We start from the raw sequence: 24414 nt of genomic DNA on the forward strand, positions 1-24414 counted from the left end.
GGACAAAAAAATGCCCGCGCGACTACGGTCGAAAAGGTGTATTCTCTCTGGCAAAAATATCGTCCCAAGTTGAAAATTGTACTCCAATTTTTGTCCCACTGAAAATATTAAAATAAACAAATCCCTCACTGTGTTTTGAATTTTCGAACTTGAAAATAATGGAATTCAAATCCCCAGCCTTAAAGAACATTTAGGAATGTCAATCCCCATCGAATTTCAATCCGAATTTCCTCAACTGGCTGAAAAAGTCCTACCGGGTCTGTGAGAAGGGGGTGTACTACACCATACTATTATGCTACAGATAAAATTAGACACACAATAGACTTTATAGGATTTTTTTGATTTTTCTAAAACAGCGATGCATTGTGGGATTGTTTCGGGGGTATTACAATAGAATTCCCTCGAGGAATTCCTAAGAGATTTCTATTGTAATACCCCCGAAACAATCCCACAATGCATCGCTTCTTTAGAGAAATAAAAAACTCCGATAAGGTCTTTTCTGGCTCTGCTTTTCTTTCAGAATTATACAATAATGCTTATAAGAAACTGTCAACAATCTTGATCTGATGACGGAGATCTGGGTACGAGATTGGATCGCGTTCCTGTTTGTTTTGATAAAGCATTCATTGTTTTGATGATAGACACAGGAGTCTAGGTATGAGTGACAGTTTTTTAATATGATCTTTTTCTGTGTGTTATGGTTTTGGAGTCCACTGAATCATATATTTGATAACTTTCTTCTGTTATATGAGATTTTTAAGATGAGGATTTTTATGTGTTATTTTCATGGACTATCGTGTGTCTTAAAGTTTATTTTTTAAACAGGTTGATTCATTTTGGATTATTTTTTACCAGATTTGATAGATTTGATATCGGAGATTCGGTTAGATTTTAATAATGAGCAGTTTTTCTTGTGGTGCAAAGTGATTTTACTCAGCAGGGATATTTTAAGAGTATTGGATGGCCATATTTGATTTTTCAAGGTCAAGAGATTTCAACACGAGCAATGTTTTTCTTTTTTTAGTTACGAAATTATTCTACCAAACGTCTTATCAGATTATAAAACAACAGCGTCTTAATTATTTTGTTAAAGATTATCTTTTACCATGTAACTTTTAACACAGGCATTTGGCATATGGAAATATAGGGTTCTTGAATGACCGTATCATATGCTATTCAGTTTGGAACACAATTTTTTATAAGAATAATTATTTAAGAATAATGAGGCTCAAAAGTGTTAAAAATAGCGTAATGATTTAAGAACGATCCTGACTCTAGAATGACTGAATCACAGACAAGTTAAGGGTCATATTATAGGCCTTGTGAAACAACTGTAAAATTGGGGAGGCTGAAGGCTCAAAATTAAATAAAATTCGCAAGGAATTTTTGAAAAAAACCTCATTTGCTCAAAAGGGAGAGGCTGACGTCTCCCCAGTCTCCCCGCTTCCGCTGGGCCTGAATCAGTTATAAAATAGGGGGTACAAAGCGTTAAATAATCAAATTCAAACCTAACAAAAAATTGGAAAAAACAATTTGAGCCGCATAGTACCAAAAATAAGAAAATCAAAGCCTAAACAAAATATCTTGGTCAAAACAAAGGGTCTACCAAGAGAAGAAATAAAAATTTTTAAGTTCATCAGCATTCAGAAAATGGACTGCTGGTGTAGCTCCAACCATACTCAAGTCCCAACTTTCTTCTTTCAGATTTTCTAACCAATAAGAATCACCAGTATGGCACCACCAGATATTAAGAAGTTATTGAGGATCAAAATCAAGCCACGTAAAGATCCATACACGGATCAATTCAGTCGTATCTTCATGGTCAAGATGATGATGTTAACTGCCACCATCACTGGGTTGAGCTGGGCCAAAGATAAGGTAATAATAAACACTTCCTTCTTACAGACCCACTGGGGTCCACCTGGAAAAATTGGTCAAAATATCGTCCCCAGTGGAAAATTATACTCTAATTTTTGTCCCAACTAAAAATAATCAGAAATTATCGAAATCCTCACTGCAAACTATTTTTCCATCCCCACTGAATTTTCTGGCTCAAAAACAATGAAATTCAAATCCCCAGTGATAACGAACATGGAAATATCAATCCCCATCGAGTTTTGGTCTGTTATTTTACCCCCACTAGCTGAAAAAATCCTACCGGGTCTGTGAGAAGGGGTGTTAATAAATAGATTAATAAAGGCCAATAAAGGTATACCAGCAAATTTTATTAGTACTTGCTCCAAGTCAAACTTGAGATAACAAGGACTTTAATGTATGAAATTCCTGTTGATTGGGTTAAATTGTTTGAAAGTTGGAAGTTTCAGTCAAAATTTTCTCGGTTTCATTTTTTGTGCTCGGTCTTTTACAGTTTTTACAATTTTTTAGAGCAAGAAAAAACTATTGCTTTTAGGTCTCAATTGTTTTTAAATAGGTTCATTTGTGATTAAAAAAAAGTGATTACTGTTCAATTAAAAGAAAACGTTTTATCTGTGTCAGCACGATTTGTGAAATTCGTACACTCTAACACGATAATGGCATAACTACGATGAAACACGAATTTTGCACATAAAAATGTATAGTAAAATGCCTCAGTCATCATAAAGACTTATTTTTTCTCGACAAGAAATACTTTTAAGGCATTTGAAGGTCGTACAGTCGCTTGCTTCTCTTGAGAAGGACTTCTGGTTGTGCTTGTGTATAAAAAATGAGTCTTGACATTAGAAAATAGCGCTACGGAAAACACAAAACTGTCAACTGTTGATACACGTTTCCGTTCTCCTTGACCACAAAACTTGCTATGTTATGTTTTTGTTTTGGTTACCTCGAAAAAGGTGTCTTATGACTCTGTATTAAACTATAAGTGTTTGAATTTCTTCCATTTAATTCATCGTCTTTATACCTTATCGGCCCTGTTTACGCCAGCCCTAATTTAACACCGGCCTCTTTTACGCCGGCCCTTATTCCGCCACAGCCTAATTTTGGGCTTATGCCAATTAGGGCCGTAAATAACGCCAAAAGTTTTGGCCCTTTTTACGCCAGCCCTTTTAACACCGGCCCTTATTACGTCACGAGCCTAAAAATAACGCCAATAAGGGCCGGCGTAAAAAGGGCCTAGAGGGGCTCTTCCCTCTTTCCTACAATTGTAGGGTGTTTTTCTCATTGGGGACGAAATTTTGGCCAAATCGTCCTTAAAACAATTGATATATGTGTTCCTATTAAAATGCTTACTTTGTCACTTTGTTTGTTATTGCCGACCTAAAAAAATATCAGCGTTTTGATTGGTCGAGAGCATCGAGATATTTGCGATATTTCATATTTCTTTAGTCTGGAAATATGAACGCGTTGACTTTTGGGGGACTGGGTAAGCGGCGGGAGGAAAATCAAAACAAAACAGCCGAAAAGAACTGACTTTTGGAGAAACTGACTTGGGAATCAAAGGGAAAAATGCATCAAAAATATGTTCAGATTAACTTTTACTTTGGAGTTCTTCCATAAAAGACACTAAAATCAAATCTGATGAACTAAGAAATTATAAAACTACTTGACACCACCCAAATATTTTCAACTTTTGGCAAATTTGTCCGTGTGATAACCAAACAGTTTTTTATCCATGCATACAAAATACATGTTTTTTTTTTATAAGCAAGTGTCTGCCCCTATATCAGGCTCGCATTATGCTTAGCATTCTATTGTTCTCAAACAATAGAGCCATTGTTTAGGTGCCAAAAACTGAGCCTGCGTATGCTTATAAACGTTATGCTTATAAAAGAAAAAACATGTAACTTGAGATTCTTGAATGTTGGCCAAAAAGATTTCTCATAACATAACAAGGGAAGTGTAATGTCTTGTATTAAACCAAATGACGAGTGATTTTTATGAAAGTTCTCTCCTAATTCTCGTTCTCGACAACAACGTACGTCCTTGACTTTTCAACTCAACAATCATTACATCTTCCTTCTAAAATTCGAAACATTTAGAGCTTGACTATAATCAAGAAAGTATCCAAATTGTTTTGCTGTTGAAAAATGTTGTTCTTTAACCATTATTACAAGCATACATTTCCATCGTGGGACTCCTTTCCTCTGCTATTCTTTCCCTTGGCCATATGTCATCGAAACAAAAAAATAGAAAAAGACTGAATGTTATCAATCTGATTAATCCAATGATGGAGGGTTTCTTCTCCATCGAAACAATACTGTACATCATCTGCATTTTGAATTATCAATCTAGAAACTTTCAAATACATCTCTGAAAAATCTGCAACTTTTCAAAACAAAACTTCTGGATCGGAAATGATCGAAAAGTTTTGTTTTTGTGTGAATATTTTCAGCGGGAAGTTATCGAATGTTTTTGTTCGAATCTAACGTTCGAATTAGATTTTCGAATAAAAGCATTCGAAACTACACAGAAGCAGAAGAAGGCGGAAGTAAGTTTTGAAACAAAAAGAGGACAATTTTTTTGAGTCGACAATAAATTAGTTATCACATGACTTCTCGTGCAATACTCGATATTTTACTCGTTCCGAGATTTTACCGATATTTTTCCTCGCCTAAAGGCTCGGAAAAATATTACGGAAAAATCTCGGAACTCGTAAAATATTTCTCGTATTGCACTCGAAATCATGCGATAACTAGTACTTATTAAGCAGATATTCAATGGGTAAAAGTTGGTTATTGAGATTTATTAACCCGAGGTGATGTAATATTCAACGAGGCGGAGCCGAGTTGAATATTCATCACCGAGGGTTAATAAATCCAATAACCAACGAAAACCTATTGAATATATGTTTTATTATATACGAGTCTGCTAAATTGCGTGGGTTGCGTGGGTGCGTGGGTCAATATTTTTGCGTGGGTTAATATTTTTGCGTGGGTCATTTTTTTGCGTGGGTGCGTGGGTCAAAATATTTTTTGCGTGGGTCAAATTTTTTGCGTGGGTCATTTTTTTTGCGTGGGTCATTATTTTTTTGCGTGGGTCAATTTTTTTTGTGTGGGTCAAACTTTTTGCGTGGGTCAAAATTTTTGCGTGGGTCATTATTTTTTGCGTGGGTCATTTTTTTTGCGTGGGTCATTATTTTTTTGCGTGGGTCAATTTTTTTGAGTGGGTTTCTATTTTTTTGGTGATTTTTTAGCTAACTCGATTTTTTTACAAAATTGAAACTTTCGAGTTAGCTAAGACGTTTTTTTTGTCAAATTAAAATTTTCAAGTTATCTTTTACAAAAATGTGTTGTGTATATATCTACGAAAACTAAACAAAAGCACACAGTTTTTATGTAGTAACACCTTGTGGTTTATTTTACATAGCTGCACTTATTTACTATAACATTATACAGAATCAACACACACCCGTCTAATTTTTGTAGACACACTTCAGGATCACACTTTTGAATTTTAGCATGCTATATTTCAGGATTCCAGTGTCATGAAAATAAACACTACAACTTTAATTTTTTCCTCCCTTTTCTATTGCTTTGAAAAAAAGTACAGCGTCTTTATTTCGTCCAATTTTTTAAATTGGCCTTTAATGTACTTAAATCAAAGAAATTACAAGTGGGGTGGACGAAATAATTGACAACGATTAAATTGTTTAGTAATCGGTCGCCTAATGAATATAACTTTTGTAGAAAAATGTTCAGATTTTGTCTTCATTTGCTTTGTTCTTTAACACTCAAAGGAAACCCAAAAGACTAAAGCGTGCTATAAGAAGCTTTAAAGCTTCTAAAAAGATTCTATAAAAAAAAGCTTCCTCTTATAAAAAGACAGCTACAGCTATGCAAAATAAACAAAATAAACCAAAACGTGTTATGTAAAACACATCCAACATTTTGGATGTGACCAGTGCGAATTTCAAGGGAATGCATTTTTTCGAATTACATAGAGAATTTTGACCCACGCAAAAATTTTGACCCACGCAAAATATATGACCCACGCACAAAATATGACCCACGCAAAAAATAATGACCCACGCGAAAATTTTGACCCACGCAAAAAATTTAACCCACGCAAAAAATATGACCCACGCAAAAAAATTGACCCACGCAAAATTTTTGACCCACGCAAAAAATATTTTGACCCACGCACCCACGCAAAAAAATTACCCACGCAAAAATATCGACCCACGCACCCACGCACCCACGCAACCCACGCAATTTAGCAGACTCATTATATACCTAGAGGCAAAAACAAAACATTAATAATTGTGTCAATAGTCGAACGTTTCACATAAAACACTCCCATAATCGAACGTTCGAATGTTTTTCTTTTTTAAAGATTTTCTTAATTACTTTGAGACATAAAATTGTTCATGAAATTCACAATAGATTTTTTTAATGAATATCTTTGATTTAACAACAAGAACGACAAAAAGAATCAAACTTTGAATGAAAAATGTGAAAAAAAAATTCTACCGTGGTATAATAGCCATGGTATATCAGGAATTATTCGATGGCTGTTTTTGCCTACAGGTATATAATAAATCAATTTATTTATTTATTTTATCAAGTTCAGTTAAAATTTATAGGAAACTACCCCTTGATATTTTAACAAAATCGTCTTTACTATCTGAAAGGTCGTGAGTCATAAAAATACCCATTTTTATCTGTGTTATCTGTTATACCACTTTTCTTTTAGTTTACTTGTATCGTTCCAAAGAACCACGAGACAACGGCAGCTTTCGTTCAAAAAGCTTGTTGGATTAACGGTGTTTACATCTACAAGAATTTGAACCCTGTCTTCAACAGCTTTTACTACGGCATCCCTAAAGATATTTCGCATAATGGTAAGAACAGCTAAGGAACTTGTAATGTATAAAACTCATGAGTTGATAGATTTTTGAGCATATGTCTACTACATATTAAATCGCAGAACCAAGCACTCTTGAGTTGATAAAGCTCAGGCCCGGTGGAAGCGGGAGACTTCACTTTTGAGCAAATGAGATTTTTCTCTCGAATTCCTAGCGAATTTTATTTTGAGCCTTCAGCCTCCCCACTTTAACGGTTGTTCCGCCGGGCGTGAAGTTCAGTGCATTATTTTATTATGGAAGGCTGTCATAAGGCTTAATTAGCTCTCTCTCTCTTTTATGTAAAGCATTCGAAATTTTGAATAATTTCTCGAAATTTTCGTACTTTTTTATCCATACATTTCATGGCAAAGATGTTTGTAACGCGTGCTCTGCTGTTGTAACGAATTTTAAAGCCCACTTAAAAGTTTTATTTTTACATAATTGTTCCCGTTTTATATCAGACACATAGACTCAGACTCAGTTTTTTCTTTCCTCTTTCTGTCCAATCTTGCTCCACATCCGTGTCAATCCAACGTGAAAAAGCTTGTGAATTAAACTTGATGAGTAAGCAAACGATATCACTCCTTTAAGATCATTTAAATTTTCTTTCCTTTTAGGTGAAAACAATTATGGAGCCCTTTGTAACAGTGACAAAGACCAAAATTGTGATCCACTCGAGAAAACTTTTTATCTCCAATATCAATGGTTCCCACTTGGTGTTGCAGCCTTAGCTTTTCTATATTATCTCCCTTATTTACTGTACTGTGTTGTCAACGCTGATTTGATTCTCCTGAAGAACAGCATCAAAAAGAAGAAACGAGAAGAGGTGGATTACCAAGAATTGATTGATAAACTTTTCACACCTTCCAATTCGCCACATGGAGCTGCAAGAACTTTGTTAAACCTCTTGGTCAAGATTTTATACATCATTGTCAACGTTTTAGGGATAGTAACTATTGATTCAGCAATCAATGGTGAATATGTATCATTTGGAACTTCGTGGACAAAGTGGCTTCGTAAGTTTGTCTGATATCTTTTTGTTTTCAAATCTCAATTTATTACAAATTCATTGCAATGATTTGAAAAAGCATTTTTACACATTGTATTTACAACAAACTCAAGTCAAAGTTTTGAATGAAGCCGGACTTTGCAATCACAGTATGTATTCGTACTCTTGGATACTCGTGGCAGCTAAAATCCGTTTACTCATAGTACAAAACCGAAATAGCGGGATAAAATTCTATCGAAAAATCCGCTGGCAAAATCGAACTAAGTCTTATACCCTGAGTGTTATTAGAAATATGTACTTTTGCAAACTGTTTTCTCTTTAGGTCTTACACCTGACCAGCGACACGATTACACCGTACCACGAAATCCTAAAGCCGGACACTCCCTTTTACCAGCATTCGGTCTTTGCGAGGTTGTGACAGCAGCCAATGATCTGAAGAACACAATTTACAATAAACATACTTTCGTATGTGAACTCAGCCAACATGTGTTGTACCAATATATCTTGATCATCTTATGGTAAGAACGACCTCTTTATCTCAAATTTTTTTTAAAACACAAGCTGAAATATCTTATATACTTCATTCTAAAACATGTGGGTACTTCTGCTAATTTTATACGGAAATGTTCAAGAATCAGTATAGACCTTTTCATAGATTACGTCACAAACATCACCTGCCTCGTTTTAAAATTATTACCATGGTGATTAACCCCCAGCAGATTTTATTAAACTACTCTCTATTCATAAAGGGACATAATAAGGGACATAATAACCATGGTAATTGTTTGAATACGAGGCAAGTGATATTCATGACATAATTTATGAAAAGGCCTATTTGCTGTATTTATTTTCTCGTAGACAAAGAATTTTGACGCCGTTTCTTCCTGATATATTCGACTGAACACCCTTTGTGGGGTTCATCAATAAGGTTAATAACGACTCTTTTCGACCCTTTTCAATTGTACTCTCTCCACAGGTACATCATTGTTGCTGGTATCATCATTTCAATAATTGGTTTCCTCATGCACATCTTCAGTGATTTTACTGCTGCTTTCTGCATTGGTTTCCAAGGTCAGTCATTTTTATGGTTCCTTTCGTCTGTGCTAATGGTAACGAATAATTAAACGAGTTATTCTTCTTAAATGTTAACTATGGTTTTGTAAAAGGTTTCCGTTAACTTCAGTTACAAACAATCTTGGGAGTTGCGCGATGGCGACCAAAGGGCCTCAAAATGATGCCTCTCAGATCAATAATTTTTACCACTCTATTTTTTAAGCTCCACATAACTAGAGTGTTTTTAAGCCACAAGGAGGAAGATTTGTCCACGGACTTTCACGAATATTTAAGGGGAAAGACTTTTTCATCTGCATTTTCAATATAAATATCTTCACAAAAATATTTCATGGACGTACTATACAAATTCTTTTAACATATAGGTCGTGATATCAGCACACTGTATCGTGCTTTGAACACACGTGAACGCCAACTGTTGGACTTCGTACGCAAGAAGAACATGCCAGTCTTCGGAGAGTTGTTGGATAAACTCTACATTGCCAAAAACATCAAAGTGAGTAGTTAGCTCTTTATTACCGATTCTCGGGAATGATAAATCTTATCAAAATGACATCCCCTTCTCACAGACCTGGTGGGATTTTTTCAGCCAATGGGGATAAAAATAACAGAAGAAAGCTCGATGGGGATTGATATTCCTAAATTTTTTATGGCCGGGGATTTAAATTCTTTTGTTTTCAAGTCAGAAAATTCAGTGGGGATGGGAAAAGTATTAAATTATTTTGCAGTGAGGATTGGTTTATTTGTTTGAGGATTTGGTCCCAGTGGGAAGAGGTCCCAGTGGGTTTGTGAGAAGGGGGGGGGGGGTAAATTTTATCGGGAAAAGTGAAACAAAACACTTATATGGCTATAAACTTATGGCAGAATAAGCCTGATTTTTACAAACTTTTACAAACTCTAAGCTTTTGCCGAATCTGGATTTTTCTGGTCTTTTCTGGTACCATGAGTGAAGATTTACGTTCCCTTTTTCGGGAATCCCTAAAACACCCGGAATCTACATTTTAGGAAATCTTGCCCAATCAGTTCGTCTAAAATCGATAATTCTGTAAATTTATATTTTTCTTTTCTTTATAGCCTGATCCATTGAGTGAAGACCCTGATCAACGAGCAGCGATGAGCCGAAAAGAACAGATGATGGCTGACCAAGATTATTGAAAAAGAATACCACCATTTACCATAGCTTAGTAGCTATAATCACCAACAAAGATTTTTGTATTTGTTAAAATTCGGAGTAAAGTGCGTCAACTCAGTTTTTTTTATTTGATATTTTTAAGATTTAACTTTTCTAATGAACCTTGTAAATATCTGTTTTTCGTGTTTATTTTCCAATAATTTGATCACACAAAATCAAGCCTTCCTTCATTGTAACCTTAACTACATCGAAAGTTTATATCTAATCTAAGTTTGCACAATTTTAAAGATTTTTGAAATTATTTTTGTTTATGCAGAAATTTGTCATAGTTTTTTAAACTTTTTATGATACATCGAAATAAATATTTTTTAAATAACTCAATATCTTATGACATGAGACTCCAGAGCTTCGCAGATTCTGTCTTTTGATATGATGCACCCCCTTCTCACAGACTCACTGGGAACCTTTCCCACCGGAAAAATTAGCCAAAATATCGTCCCAAGTGGAAAATTACTAATTTCTGTCCCCGTTGAAAATAACGATATAAGCAAATCCTCACTGAAAAATATTGTGCTATTTTTCCCATCTCCACCGAATTTTCTGGCAAGAAAACAATGGAATTCAAAACACCAGCCATAAAAACATGGGAATATCAATCCCCATCGAGTTTTAGTTCGTTATTATCCCCACTAGCTGATAAAACCGGGTCTGTGAGTGAGGGGTGTTATAATGGATTTATTTTCCATACAAGGGGCTCGACGAACCTTTTCAACTCAACAATGATTCTTGAAAATATGTGGAAACCCCCTAAGAAATGGTAAAATTTGTAGATATACCCTAAAAAAATCTTCTTACATACCTTAAAGTGAGGGTGGACAAACTAAAATCAGTCTTTTGCCCCCTGGAAGTTTTAAAATAACTTACTCTCTGGAAAAATAAAAAAGCTCCCCTTTGATCCCATGGAAATTTTAGCTAAGTCTATTCACGATAAGTGTGCACTCTTTTTTCTTTTACCTATAACTTTTGAAGGAATTCTTCAATCTTTATAAATTTGATATCGTTGGAGAGATATTTGTGAGTGGAACAATTTGAAATAAAAAAGTCTTCAAAAAAAATGAAGATGAAAATGAAGAAGAAAAAAATGAAGATCTTGTAGAAAAGTGCTATAACTTTCATTTTCACTGGAGAGATTCTTTGATCTTTGGAAGTCATCACTGTGAAAAAAATTCACTAAAATATTTATTCAATACAAAGTTATGATACAAAGTTAACAAGTGATTGACCCCAAAAAACAGCAGAAAACAGCGTTTCTAGACGTCAATTAGCTTATAACTTTGTTTGATATCTTTTGACTGAATGATTATTTTTGAGAAATTTTTTCACATTGATGATGTTCGATGATCAAGGTTTCGCTTCAATGAAAATGATAGTTATAGCACTTTCTACAAGATCTTCATCTTTTTCTTCTTCATTTCCATCTTCATTTTCAGAATTTTTTTGAAGATTTTTTTATTTTAAATTGTTCCACTCACTAATATCTTTCCAATGACACCAAATTTATAAAGATTGAATAATTCCTTCAAAAGTTATAGGTAAAAAAAGAAAAAAGAGTGCACACTTATCGTGAATAGACTTTAGATAGAAAATGAAATGGCCCAATCTTCCTGATCTTCAAAAGCTGGATATTAACATCGTCACATAAAGATGGATCATCCTTACCAGACACTTCGAATGGAATAATCCCAAACTATCTACTCTCGATATTTAGTAAAAATGTACCTCACTATAGCTTCTAGTTATCATATGCTCTGTTTAGTTGGCTGTCAGGAAGTAGGCTACGTCATATCTTCCTTCGTTCCCGGGGGAGGGGTACTAGGGCAAGATGGGTTATGGGAATGCTCCGCTGGTCAGGGTACCTTTTCCCAGGTAGGGTCGCAAAAACACCAAAATAGAAAAATCAGTCCCTCGTAGGGTGCCTTTTTTTGGAAAATTTGGGTAAAAAGTAGAAAATTTGAGAAAATTTTGAAATTTCAGTCCCATTCAGGGTCACTTTTTTCACAAATTTCGAGTCCGTAGGGTCCATTTTTCGAACCTCAGCAGAGCACCCCCGTCGGTCGACAAGGGTAGTAGGGAGTACCCCCCCGGGCCTTCGTTTCGAGCGTATAACTCCTAGTCCTACTCCCGGGGGGGGGGGGGGTACTAGGGTTGGTGAATGAGGGGTATGTGCGGACGGGACCTCCGAAAACCGACCCTTAGAGAGACCAAATTTTAGTGAAAAAGTGACCCTTAGAGAGACTTTTTCGAAAAATTTTCTCTGATTTTGAAAAATTTCCTACCCTTAGTGAGACTTTTTTGTAATTTTTTCTCTCATAATCAAATTTTTTTTCTAAAAATCGTGATTTTTCCCACCCTTAGAGAGACTACTTTGAAATTTCCTGATTTTTGTAACCCTTAGAGAGACTATGAAAGGTGAAAAACCCGACCCTTACCGTCCGCACATACCCAGCACCTATTTTTGCCTAAGTACCCCCCCGGACTCCATCCTACTCCTAGTACCTCTGGTATGTACACGACGTCGTGACGTCTTACAAGACACGGCAACGAAGCCTACTAGATGTGTTCCAACAAAAACTAAACAGGCTAGTCAAAAGCGCCGTCAAAACGATCCAAGATGGCGGCAAGTTTTGGAAGGTTTATTTCGCACATGTCTTTTTTTTGCTTTATGGTTATTTCTGTGTTTTTGGATGTAGGTAAGTACTTATCTACTCGTTGTGGTTGTAAAGATATTTCTAAAGCTAATTCTTTTATCCAAAAAAGGATGGAGTGAAATTTGGAAGGATACAGGGTATGTATGTAAACGTAGGCAGTCAGGCACATCCTGGCAAATGAACAGGGTATTTTTCACTTGTGATTGGTGGCAAATGATGCAAGGGGTCGAAAACAAAAGTGATGTAATAGTGCTGAATACCCCACGCAATTGAACCGGGATTGAAATATTTTGCTTCATTTTGAAGAACTGCATAGATGAAATTTTTTTTCCATGGGTCAATTTTTTCTTCGAAGATTGATTGAAGAAACTTTTAACAAAAAAATAAAGTTCCCAGCTTTCTACCTTTTTTCCCGTTTTCAGTTTGAAGTTCATTTTTATTCATTTTCACACTTTTAGCCTGAGACGTCCTATCTCATTTGCAGTGGGTGACGAAAACCCCATGCAAATGCTCACCCCGTTCATTTGCCAGGATGTGCCTGACTGGTAGGGTTAAAATCAGAAATCTCACGGTATTTACTTGACTGCAATGCAGGATTCTATAGAGGAACAGACTGATATTGGGCAGTTCAAGTTATAGTAGGACCCTCCCCCGGTAGCTCTTTTTTTTTTTGCTCCGGAACACCGGAAGTAAGATTCCGGAGCACTTCTGGTGTTCCAGAGAACTTTTGGTGTTCCAGAGCACTTTTGGTGTTCCAGAGCACTTTTACGATACCACTCACTGTGCTAATCATGTGAAAACTAACGCGCACATGCGTATTTTTAAAAAATCAGCCGACTCATGCGTCATGGAAGTGAAACCTCACGTTTTTCGAGATTTTGACCATCAGGGCAGTGAAGTCTAGATTGAAGATATTCTTTATTAGAAAAAGGGTTAAAAGCAGTCAAAAAGCAATTTACCTTACCTTCTCTCCTGAGTTGGAAGAGGATAATTACAAGGTCTCAAAAGAAGGTTGTCTATTGCTCATTCCGACATCGACTTATAACCTGACTGAAATTCGAGCCGTTACTAGCAACCCTGCGGGGCCCAAGGCGCCGAGTATGCACCCGGCACAGTGACAAGCCGTTACTAGCAACCCTGACCCTACCTAACTGTTAGTTAATCAATTCCAAACAACAAAACCCCCGGATTATTTAAAATGTCAGAATGAGCAATAGACAACCTTCTTTTGAGACCTTGTAATTATCCTTTTCCTCCTGAGTTTGTCCTGGTTATGCTAAAATATAACAAACCTTTGTCATGCTGTCTAATTACAAAAACCTCCAATCACTACTTCTCCGCCATCTTGTTTCACTTTAAATGTTGTGTTTTAAAATTCCTTAGCCAGTCACGGAAATCCTTGCATTTGCACAGGGTTCAACATGCGGCAAATGCAACGGGTTGAAAAGGAAAGTGAAGAAAAAACCCCGTGCAAAAACACTCGATCACCAGTTCGGGAAAATGCACAGATCCGCAATGCTGCGAAATTCTGCATCTTTAGCGTTGTGATATTCCGCAACGTTGCGAAATTCCGCAGCTTTACTGCTGCATAATTTCACAGCTCTGGCCTTTGGACTGAAATCGGCATCACAGGGCAGTCAGGACCTCATTTCACTTTATCGATATTACGCAAACGTTCGATTTCAAGCAAAGGTCTTAGCAACAGGGCGCACGTACATAGCAACGGGGCTGGGTAGAAAAATCTAAACATAGAATTCAAAAAAAATACCGATCATCGTATAGAGCACTAAAAAATACCCCCTTTCTATGTTTAGTTTGTTCTACCTTGGATTATAACTGAAAATATCTTAAAATAACCTTTGCCCGCTATCAGCCCGCGCGGTAATCTTTGCCCGCTCCAATTCTTAGATGATGAATAAGAGAGGTGCGCTTAGCTAAGCCGTGCTCGCGGGCGATAAATTTATGTTTACTTTTCTTGTATATTTTACTGGTATTTATTCAATGAAAAGGATGTTGACATAATATGCACGACGCTGACAAAATATGCACGGCATTGATTATGACATCATTAAATATGTCAATATCGATTCAACGCCCGTTAAAGAAAATAATTTGTAAAAAGTTCTTTTTATCGTAAAATTTAGAAATACGAGCAAAAAAGAGTCAAATTTAATATTTGTTTCCTATCTAGATTATATTAGCGTTAGAATACGGTAAATTTTCACGAAAAATATTTCGCGATGGCGGTACGCCCAATCGCGCCCACGGTAAAGTTCCAATTTTTAATTATCGGGAAATCGGGGAAATCGGTTCACCACGTGGATAAAAAACGTACGGAATGAAACCTGACAGAAGGTTTTTAAACAGATTTATTCAAATAAAGCTATAAAGGTTCATTACTTGTGGATCTTAAAACCTACATAAGCAAAAACGAAAGTTGTTGGGAAGGAAAGAGTAAACGCAAGACAGAAGGTTTGGTTGTGTTGATCAGGTATGTTTTTATTCTATCCGAACTAATGTTAAAAAAGACCAAAGAGGTCCTGACTGCACTGGACTGCAGGGCCTGGACCGGGGTCCCAAAATAATGTGCATTTTGAATAGGCCGATGAAATTTATATATGAGTTTACCGTCGGCCGCCCGCATCTCTAAAAAGCACCCGCATGAAAATTTCATTATTTTCAAAATTCATAAATTTTTCATTATTTCCATATTTCTTTACAACTACAACCTCTATCTTTGTTAAAATCGTCTCTACGCATGTTTACACGGGTAAACAAAGAAGATTTATTACAGAAAATGCTGTCGCCCTCAATCCTACAACTGCAGTGGGCGTCCCGCCTATATATCTGCCAAACCGCCCTGACCGCCATTTTAGTTTTTTGTAAAATCTAGCGCCACTGTAGCAATCAATCTTTATTTTTCGTTCGCAAAAGTTGCGAAGGGTTGAAGCGAAGCAAAATTTTTTATTTTGAGAGAGCATGATTGGCAGAAATGGTGGATAAGGTGCTGTTGGGAAAATAATGAATAATGAATAATGAAATCATGCCGCATCTATTTTTGGGTAAGTTCACGACGGTAAACTCATATGTAAATTTCATCGGCCATAACAACAGGAAACTTTTCACCCTAGTATTTTCATCTCCTACCTAGCGATTATTCATTATCATTCTTGGAAAAAATGCTATTTCATTCAAAAAAGCGCTACTTTGTTCAAGAAAGTTTTTGCCTGATTGTGCATGTGTTTAGAAGAAAATTGGAAGGCGATAATTTTGGTGTTGAGCCCCGGGGATACTCAACAATAAAAGAGATTTTAAGATTAATGTTGAAATGCGTATTTTTTCGATAAGTTTAGGCAACACTCAACAAAAAATGAGGTGGTTTTACTGGGTTTTAAACAAATCTTTGACAAATTAGCGTTTGTTTCTGTTCTAATATATGCAAATCACGTCGAAAAAAAAAATACATTTCTGCCTTTACTTTCACTTTGGCTTTCGTGTTATGCGATTCTGCTTGCAGTGATGCTTTTTAATGTATATAATGTGACAAATTTAATTTCATTTAATGATAATGGCTGAACCATCATATCAATATTTTTTGTAACCATGCAGCCCTGTGAATCCAGGTCGGCATTCGGCAATGCCGACTTGAAAGCCGACGTAACTTGAGCTGAAGTCGGCTTTTATTTGCTGATGTAATTTACACTCTAGGTCGGTGTGCCGACCTAAAGAGGAAAAATATTATTTGTTAGGTTAATCTAATTGTGTTATCATTTGATAACACATGATAATCAAGCCTCATTCCATTCTCTTTATAAAACATAAAACTTAATAACACAATTATAGAGCAGCTGAATTTGTTAGGACGGCTTTCCCGACCTAAAATGACCTCTAGGTCGGCAGAATTTTGCCGGCCTACGGCCGGTTTTGGTCGGCACTTAGGTGCCGATATGATTTTGTCTGAATTCACAGGGCTGCCATGTTTAAATGGTTTTTTAGTACGTGTTAAAAATCACTTGCTCCGGAAACACCGGAAGAGCTCCTTCTGGAGAGAAAAAGTGTTTTTTAAATTGCTGCAGAAAACTCTGGAAGTTTCCGGAGCGCCGGGAAGGTCCTGTTATAGTCTGTTACCCCCTTGTGGACGACATGGATTTTCCATAACAATCTACTTTTGAAAACTTCAGGATTTCCTTAACATTCTAAGACTTTTTACAGGAAAATCTTGGATTTTCTCAGATACTTGGGAAGAAAATAGAGCAAATTTTACGGATTTTCCAATACTTGGCAAGAAAAAAGCAAATTTTATAGATTTTCCGATACATATAACTAAATAATGAGGAAAAATCCTGGATTTTCCAAAACCTTTTTCAAATTTCTCAGGATTTCCAAGTGAAAAAAAATCCAAAAAAACCCTGTCGTCCACAAGGGGGTATATAATGGTTTTCTGGAACTGCCCATTAGATCACAGTACTCTACTTTTTAAAGAATTACAATACCACAAAGTCGGGTAAAATACAAAGTTAAATCAAAACAAAATGGTAGAGTAGAGCTGCGAGTGGAGCAGTGTAGTTCATTCGTTTTGATATTTTGCTGCTTTGATTTGTCAGTAATTTGATGGCTATGCAAGTTTCCCTGGACACCAGTGGACACTGGAGTAAATTTGAGAATCACGATCAGATTTCACTGCTTGGTAGCATCAGAAAGGAAACGTTTTTTTCTAAAAACATACAAAATGGCTACATGTGGACAGAAAAAACTCTTCAACTGCTATTCAATGTCCAAAACAATGAGTATGTTAGAAAGCATTTCCATAAAAATCAGTGAAATCAGGTACAATACACTATCCTTTGTCTGAAATATTGATAAAAAAGTTGATGCAATCAGTTTTGAAGTCTAGGGTTCGACCTCCAAAATCAAAAATAAGAAAATAAAACTCTACATTGTGATCAAAACATTAGAGACGCAGAGGAAAGGAGACCTTACATTGCAATCTAAACTTTGGAGGGGCATGCCTGCGGTTATAAACTTTGGCTGTTCTAATCTGTATTTTCTAGCTCCAGTATGAAATAACAAAGGAAACAGGTGTATTGAATCTTCAGATAGAATAAAAAATTCCCACATTTTTATCAAATGAAGACTCTCTAGGTCGCCACTTCAAAACAAAACAAAAACAAACTTTAGAAAAAAATGGCGACATGAAGAAAAATTCTGGAAAAAATATGCAGAAGGGAAATGAAAATGGGCTATTTCAAAACAAAGTATAAAGAGCAAAAATAAATCTATATACTAAAAGTCTAATTCTCTATGAGCCGTGGGGGAGCCATTATGGGTTTTTGAGATGGGTGTTCGAGAGTTACGTGATTGATTTTGTGGTTGGATGGATGGATGGGTGGTTGAAAACGAAAGCGAAAGTGGTCAGGGGAAGAGTGTGAAAATTAGCGTTTTTGTGAAGAAGTCGTTGCAGTGCAAATCTTTCGCAAATTTAAAAACGCACTTTCCCGTGGAAATAATTGACGTTTTTTGTTTTTTTGGGACCCTTGGGTCATAAGCTACCCGTTGACCGCAAAAATTTCAAAATTCGCGAATTGACCTTTGACAACATTAGGGGTAAAGAGACCCAATGACGTCACAGATTTGGGAAAAGCTTCAAAATGCGATATCTCGAGTTTGAAAAGGAGTTGGGAGGTCGGTGACCCCTCATTGGATCGAGAATTTTATGGAGAATAAGATAGGAGGGTTTATATGGCTTGAGTAGGACTTTGAAATTTGGCTGAATTTTTAGGCGTTTTCAGTTCATGACGTCATCAAAACAGAAAAAATGCGATATCTCGAGATTGGATAGAAGTTAGGAAATGGCTGACCCCTCATCATTTGATCGGAAATTTAATGGAGAATAAGCTGGGAGGGTTAAGAGTGGGTATATAGAAACTTTCAAAAATAAATAAATTCAAATTGAGGCTTTTTGGGTCCGATGACGTCATCAAATCCTTAAAAATACAATATCTCGAGTTTGATAAGGATTTAAGCAATGGTTGACCCCTCATTGGATCGGAAATCATCAAGATAATCTTTTCAGTCAATGAAGAAATACTTTCAGTGGAGTGGCAAGTTTATTACCCTTTCGATGACGTCACTTAGGTCCCAAATGACGTCACCAAACATAAAATATGCGATTTTTCAAGCTTCAATCATTGATAAGTGGTAATATTTCGTTTTTTCCGCTTAGAATTCAATCTTATTACCCTCCCTCACCATCAAAAGGGCTTTTGATGTGTTCAACAACACTCTACTCGGCGGGTGTGACGCCGGGTGACGGCTAGTTTAATACTGTACAGGGAAATTTAAGAGTTTTTTATCATCCTGATCAATTCATAATACCTAGTCTGTAGGTTGCATACAATTGTTGGGGAACTGGGCACTAGTATTGCACATGTTTTTATTCTGAGAAGGTTGCCTCAAACAAAAATCAAAACAAACACGAAGAGTATATACAGGGGGGGGTTGATAGTAAAATGTCAGACATATATGAGTAGTAAAAGGATTTTTATGAATTTTTACATACCACCACCCAGACTCTTGGAAGAGGTATTTTACTACCCTGTTTTACTAGTAAAAGTTTTTGGGACAATTTGTCATGGAGACCACCTATTTTTTGGTTGCTTTTCGGACTTATTTTACAAAAAAAGCTAAAAAATGATTATTTCTGTGACACATTTTTCACTTAGTGCAAAATCTAAAGTTTTGCCCTTAGAATTAAAATCTTTTTTATATTAACAAAAAATTTGTTTGCAGCAAACAACTTTCGAACAAATTTTTTTTTCAAATTATAAAAATTTTCAGATTTTTTCAGAAAAGTCATCCAAAAAATTCAAAGAATTACAAAAATAGCTGAAATTTGCTAATTTTACCAGGTTTACTACCCAGGTAGTAAAAATATTTCAAAATTTAACACATAGCAGGCATCGAAATAAGGGATAGAAATTGCATCGCAATTTTTTGATAAGCGTGATTTTGCATCCTATAATGGATCAATTTTCAACTTTTAGCTTGTAAGTAATCCAAAAACGCATCGCGAATTGCGAAATGCGATACGCTAATTCGATCCCTGCATAGATACCACCCATTTTAGTATTTAACTACCCTGGGTAGTAAAATTTTTTTTCAATTTTTCGTCACACCACCACCGTAGTAAACGTCATTATGTCTGAGATTTTACTACTGACCCCCCCTGGTATATATTCAATGTTGTCTAAAAGTTGGTTTAAAGGATTTTCAAAAAATTTAAACATAAGTGAAAAATTTGAATTAAAAAATTTTGGTAACCAGCAGGCCAGGGGACTCTAATTGATTTGTCTTTTAAAACACAGCTGTTTAATAAAAAGATAATTTATCCCCTTTGTACTGGACGAGGGAAAGTAATATTTTTAATCAATTTGTTATTTAATAGACCTTTTTGCTGGCGTTCCGCTCAGGCAAAATGGGGCCCTCCCAGCACCAGCAGTTTGCATGAAAGCGTAAATGGGCTTTTACATAGTTCTACTTAAAAGAATACAGATTACAGCTGTTGTTTATTTTGAGTGTTGTATGATAATAGAAAAAGAGCAGTAATGACAGTGTTATTCACAACGTAGGAAATCAAGCTTTCAGCAGCATCATTTATATACATGATATTGTATTTGCAACAACAAGGGTGAAAGTTATCAAGTTCCCTCGATCAAGTTCCTAAGATGATTAATTTAAATTTGAAGGCTTGAAACAAAATAAAGCGCACAGCAGCGAAAAATTTTCATTCCCGAGTAAGGGTTTTGATTTATTAGGCCTTGATTACACTCTGAAATAAAAATAATTCTGCACATGTAAAAGGGTCAGTGTTTTAGGTCTGGCAAAATTTCTGGGAAACAGCCTATCTGGTGGTGCACGGACCCTTGTTCCCTGCAAATCTTTTTCTTGGAAAGTTGTTCCTGGTTGTTCTTCAAATTAGTTTTTCAAGTCGGACTGGGTCAATTCTTTTCATCTATGGTTGAAAATTTAGGTAATTTCTCTCTGTTTTTAAAAATGTTGATTTCATTAAAAAGCGCCTGTTTATTTTTTCATAAATCCCTTTAAAAGTTTTTGGGCACATTCTTTTGCTTACAAGCAGTTGCAAGTGAAGTAAACAATAAAATCGTTTCGCAGCTTTAATCTTTGATACGCATTTGAGCGGGATGCTAGTGTGACTAACTGAATGAAGAAGAGAAGAAGAAGATGGGGAACTAAAACCTCAATTTGACAGATGTAACAAAATCTTTTTGCAAGCAGCAATGCCATTTCAACTCAATGCTAAATCAGCAGTGAAAACATTACGTAATGACTCCAATGATCACCTAATAGAAGATTAATTTCCACATGTTTAATTTTTGTCTTACTGAGTTTCTTAAAAAGAGTGCTTGCACATGGTGCCTAAAAGTACATGTGTAGGAAGTTTCTTTGATGTTAGCGCAGTAAATTAAGGGGAAAGAATAATGGTAGGGCATATTTTTTCAAACAATATTAAATGTGTTGAATGTGTTCCGATTCACTTGAAGGAACCTTCATTTTGTTTTTGTGATGATAATATGTAATAATCTTCATGCTTTCAGCTTTCAGATTAATTAAAAAGTCAAGGATGGGTTTCTTCAGGAGGCTTTGGCCTAAAGACAATTTTGCTGATAAAGCAGCTTTCACCTTCACACATGTTGGATTGATTGGAATTTGCCTTTTTCAATTATTTGTTGTCTTACCACTTTATCATGAAAACTTTTCAACAATGTTTTACGTTCACTTTGGATGTGGGCTCTTTATACTTTATCAAGCTTTTTCTAATATGTACAAGTCAATTCTTGTGGATACTACTGTAAGAGGAAGTAGTTTCAATTTACCATCTGTCCTTTTACCAGATTGGCGGTATTGTCCTATTTGTCAAGTAAATACACCACTAAGAGCTCATCATTGTAAGATGTGTGATGTATGTATAATCAAAAGAGACCATCATTGTATTTTCACTGGAAAATGCATAGGATACTTAAACCATCGTTATTTCTTCGTTATGTGCTGTTACTTATGGCTAGGTTGCTTTTACACTCTAAATTTTAACAAAGAGTATTACTTGGATGTTCTTGGTGGTTTCCATTGGAGTTTGATCTTCCAGCTTATGTGCCCAATGCTAGCCTTTTTATTGGGAATGGCCAACAGTCATCAGTTAGTTATTTTGGTTGTTGGTGGAGTAAATATGATGGCCATGTTCTTGTTTTCATGTTTAATGTGTTTTCAAATTTTCTTCATCTCAAGAGGTCAAACTCAATTTGAGTGCAAGAAAAAGATCAAAGATTACTCCCAAAGTTTTTTAGATAACTGGATAGTTGTGCTGGGTAAGAGATGGTATTTGACGTGGATTTCCTTCACCATTGAATCTGATCTTCCTGGAAATGGTACCCGCTTCAAGAAAGGCACATATGAGAATTTCAAGACACTTTAAGATTGCTAATTAGGACCAACTACATTTGTTTCTGACATTATTTATTTCAATGCTTCAATATTATTGTTATACACCTACATTTGATTAATCTTTAATTAATTTTTGAATATACTTGATTTATTAAAAGTTAGCTGTAGTTTTTAATGCGCAGCATTTATGATTTTTAAGATTCACTAATTACTGACTAAGGGATCTTCTCAAAAATATAATCGATTTTCGATTATTAAGTTCGATTAATGATTCGACTATTTAATCGAAAAGCTGCCGTCGTTTAGTCGAATAGCTTCGACTATTTAATCTCCTATATTCGATTATTTAATCTCCTTTATTCGATTATTTAATCCTTGTATTCGATTAATTAATTCTTTTTCGCTTATATCTTAGGGATCCTCTCAAAAATACCGAATTTCGGTAAAATGGTTTTCGGTTAAATTCGGCTGTTTGTTTTGGACAATTTTCCTACCCATCGCAAGTGAAAGAGAATAAAAAATGCTAAAAAATGATATATAAAAAAGTACAGGTTGTAATCCAATTTTTATCGATATTTTTGCCTTGAAGTTATATTTTTTTTCAAATGCTGTACTGTAACGTCAATTTTAACTTCACGTTTCAATGGAAGCGCAATTTCGAAAAAGAAATCCCTTTATTTTACAAATCACCGACACATATCTACTCATTCTCTTTAGCATTTTTTACCTCCAAAATAAATAAAACTTACTGGTTATCCTTGGGAGTTTTTGATATCCAAAAATGAATCACCATTAATAAAAACAAAGTTTAGATAAATAAAGTCTCCCATCGAAAACTGAATTTCGAAGGGAGGAAAGTCTGTAGTGAAAACTGAAGCAAACAAAGCATTCCATTTCCATACATACATACCTCTTACAACCATATCTCAATGTAATAAATTTTATAACTTTCTGTTTTCAAAGTCTTTTCAAAATATGAATAAAATCACAATATTTTAGGTTTAATTTTTAGAAAATATTTTCTTCTCAAAACCAAACTCACAAATGAATTCAATGTTTTGATTGCAACATTTTCGAATTTTTCGAATGCGTGACGCAATTTGATTGGCAAAAAATAGAACTCGCGCGAAAAACAATGCAACGACTTCATTTTTTAGATGACAAAAATTGCAATCATCTGCGCGATGATTCGATCTCTTATCTAGCCATTAAAAAAAACCTGGATGTAAAATTCGAATCCATTTTTGCAAACAGAATAATAGAGCATGACGTAACTTGTAAGAAAAAAATGTTGCATTGACCAATCAAAACGCCATGATTGACGTTTGCGAACAGAACAATAGAGCAAAAGATTGTTTTCTTGACGTAATGACGTATTCTTGATCTTGTGAGCGCTCTCCCTTTTATCCTTTTATCTTTTTTTTTGTTTTGCCCTTTTTGATTTGAACATGAACACAACGATGGAGTGCTATTTTCGAATCGAAAAACAATAACAAAGAGTTAAGAAGCAACTGTGTTGAGAGGTTGTAAAAAGATAGATAAAGATGGAAGTACTTTATCGTGGAGAGATCGTGGAATTGTTATCCAAACATTAAGAAACTTAAAGATGATGCGATAATGTGATTCACAAAAGGATTATTCTATCATTTCATAATTTATGATGCCCCTTGGTAGATCAAAAATCCTTAAAGGTAAGAAGAATTATGCAGTCATTGGTTGATTTGACTACGGCTTTTTGAAAATATTTTTTCTTCTGTCTTTCAAATCCACAGTAGACAAAGGCTTGTTTGCGCTGTTTTCGATCTACGTAAGAAAAAATAACCGATATTCGACTATGTTTTGCAAAAAATTCGATTATATTTTGGAATCAAAAGGATTAATTAATCGAATAATAAGATTAAATAGTCGAACCGAGGGGACTAAATAATCGAACTGAGGGGACTAAATAATCGAACTGAGGTGACTAAATAATCGAATTTCGATTGTTAAATAATCGAAGTACTTCGATTATTTAAGCGAATTTTTCGCTTAAATTCGATTATTTAAGCGAATTTATTTTTGAGAAGATCCCTAAAACCTGCTAAAACTGATATTTTTGTGTAAAAACCGTCCTTCTTTGCTCTTAATGATTTGATTTTATATCCGAAATATTTGTCACATCTACCATAAATGATGTACATCATTACTTTGAAATCTCTCTGTTATATACATTCCAAGATTTTTCTTCAAAGGAAGTAGAAAATTGAATTTAAGA

At 35.3% G+C, this 24414-nt stretch overlaps 2 protein-coding genes across 2 annotated transcripts; both read left to right on the top strand.

The window, feature by feature from the left end:
• The first annotated feature begins 1704 nt into the window (after window positions 1–1704).
• LOC136801952 (innexin inx3-like) lies at window positions 1705–10374 on the top strand. Its single transcript, XM_067058650.1, has 7 exons — window positions 1705–1878; window positions 6631–6778; window positions 7399–7797; window positions 8113–8308; window positions 8767–8861; window positions 9227–9357; window positions 9936–10374. Exons 1-7 carry the CDS (start codon window positions 1732–1734, stop codon window positions 10014–10016), a joined length of 1197 nt encoding a protein of 398 aa, XP_066914751.1. The 5' UTR covers window positions 1705–1731; the 3' UTR covers window positions 10017–10374.
• Window positions 10375–20996: 10622 nt separating this feature from the next.
• Window positions 20997–22374, top strand: LOC136801949 (probable palmitoyltransferase ZDHHC24). The gene has a single exon (XM_067058646.1). It carries the CDS (start codon window positions 21307–21309, stop codon window positions 22189–22191), a length of 885 nt encoding a protein of 294 aa, XP_066914747.1. The 5' UTR covers window positions 20997–21306; the 3' UTR covers window positions 22192–22374.
• Window positions 22375–24414: the final 2040 nt, after the last annotated feature.

Source organism: Clytia hemisphaerica, unplaced genomic scaffold, assembly GCF_902728285.1.
Source record: "Clytia hemisphaerica strain Z4C2 unplaced genomic scaffold, Clytia hemisphaerica genome assembly, whole genome shotgun sequence".
NCBI classification, from domain to species: domain Eukaryota; kingdom Metazoa; phylum Cnidaria; class Hydrozoa; order Leptothecata; family Clytiidae; genus Clytia; species Clytia hemisphaerica.

Bases quoted from the DNA above. Each gene is read 5' to 3' on its own strand.
- LOC136801949 (XM_067058646.1), top strand. From the start codon at position 21,307: ATGCTTTCAGCTTTCAGATTAATTAAAAAGTCAAGGATGGGTTTCTTC.
- LOC136801952 (XM_067058650.1), top strand. From the start codon at position 1,732: ATGGCACCACCAGATATTAAGAAGTTATTGAGGATCAAAATCAAGCCA. The intron at 6,779-7,398 runs GTAAGAACAGCT...CTTTCCTTTTAG, and splicing joins TAAAGATATTTCGCATAATG to GTGAAAACAATTATGGAGCC. The intron at 9,358-9,935 runs GTGAGTAGTTAG...TTTTCTTTATAG, and splicing joins ACATTGCCAAAAACATCAAA to CCTGATCCATTGAGTGAAGA.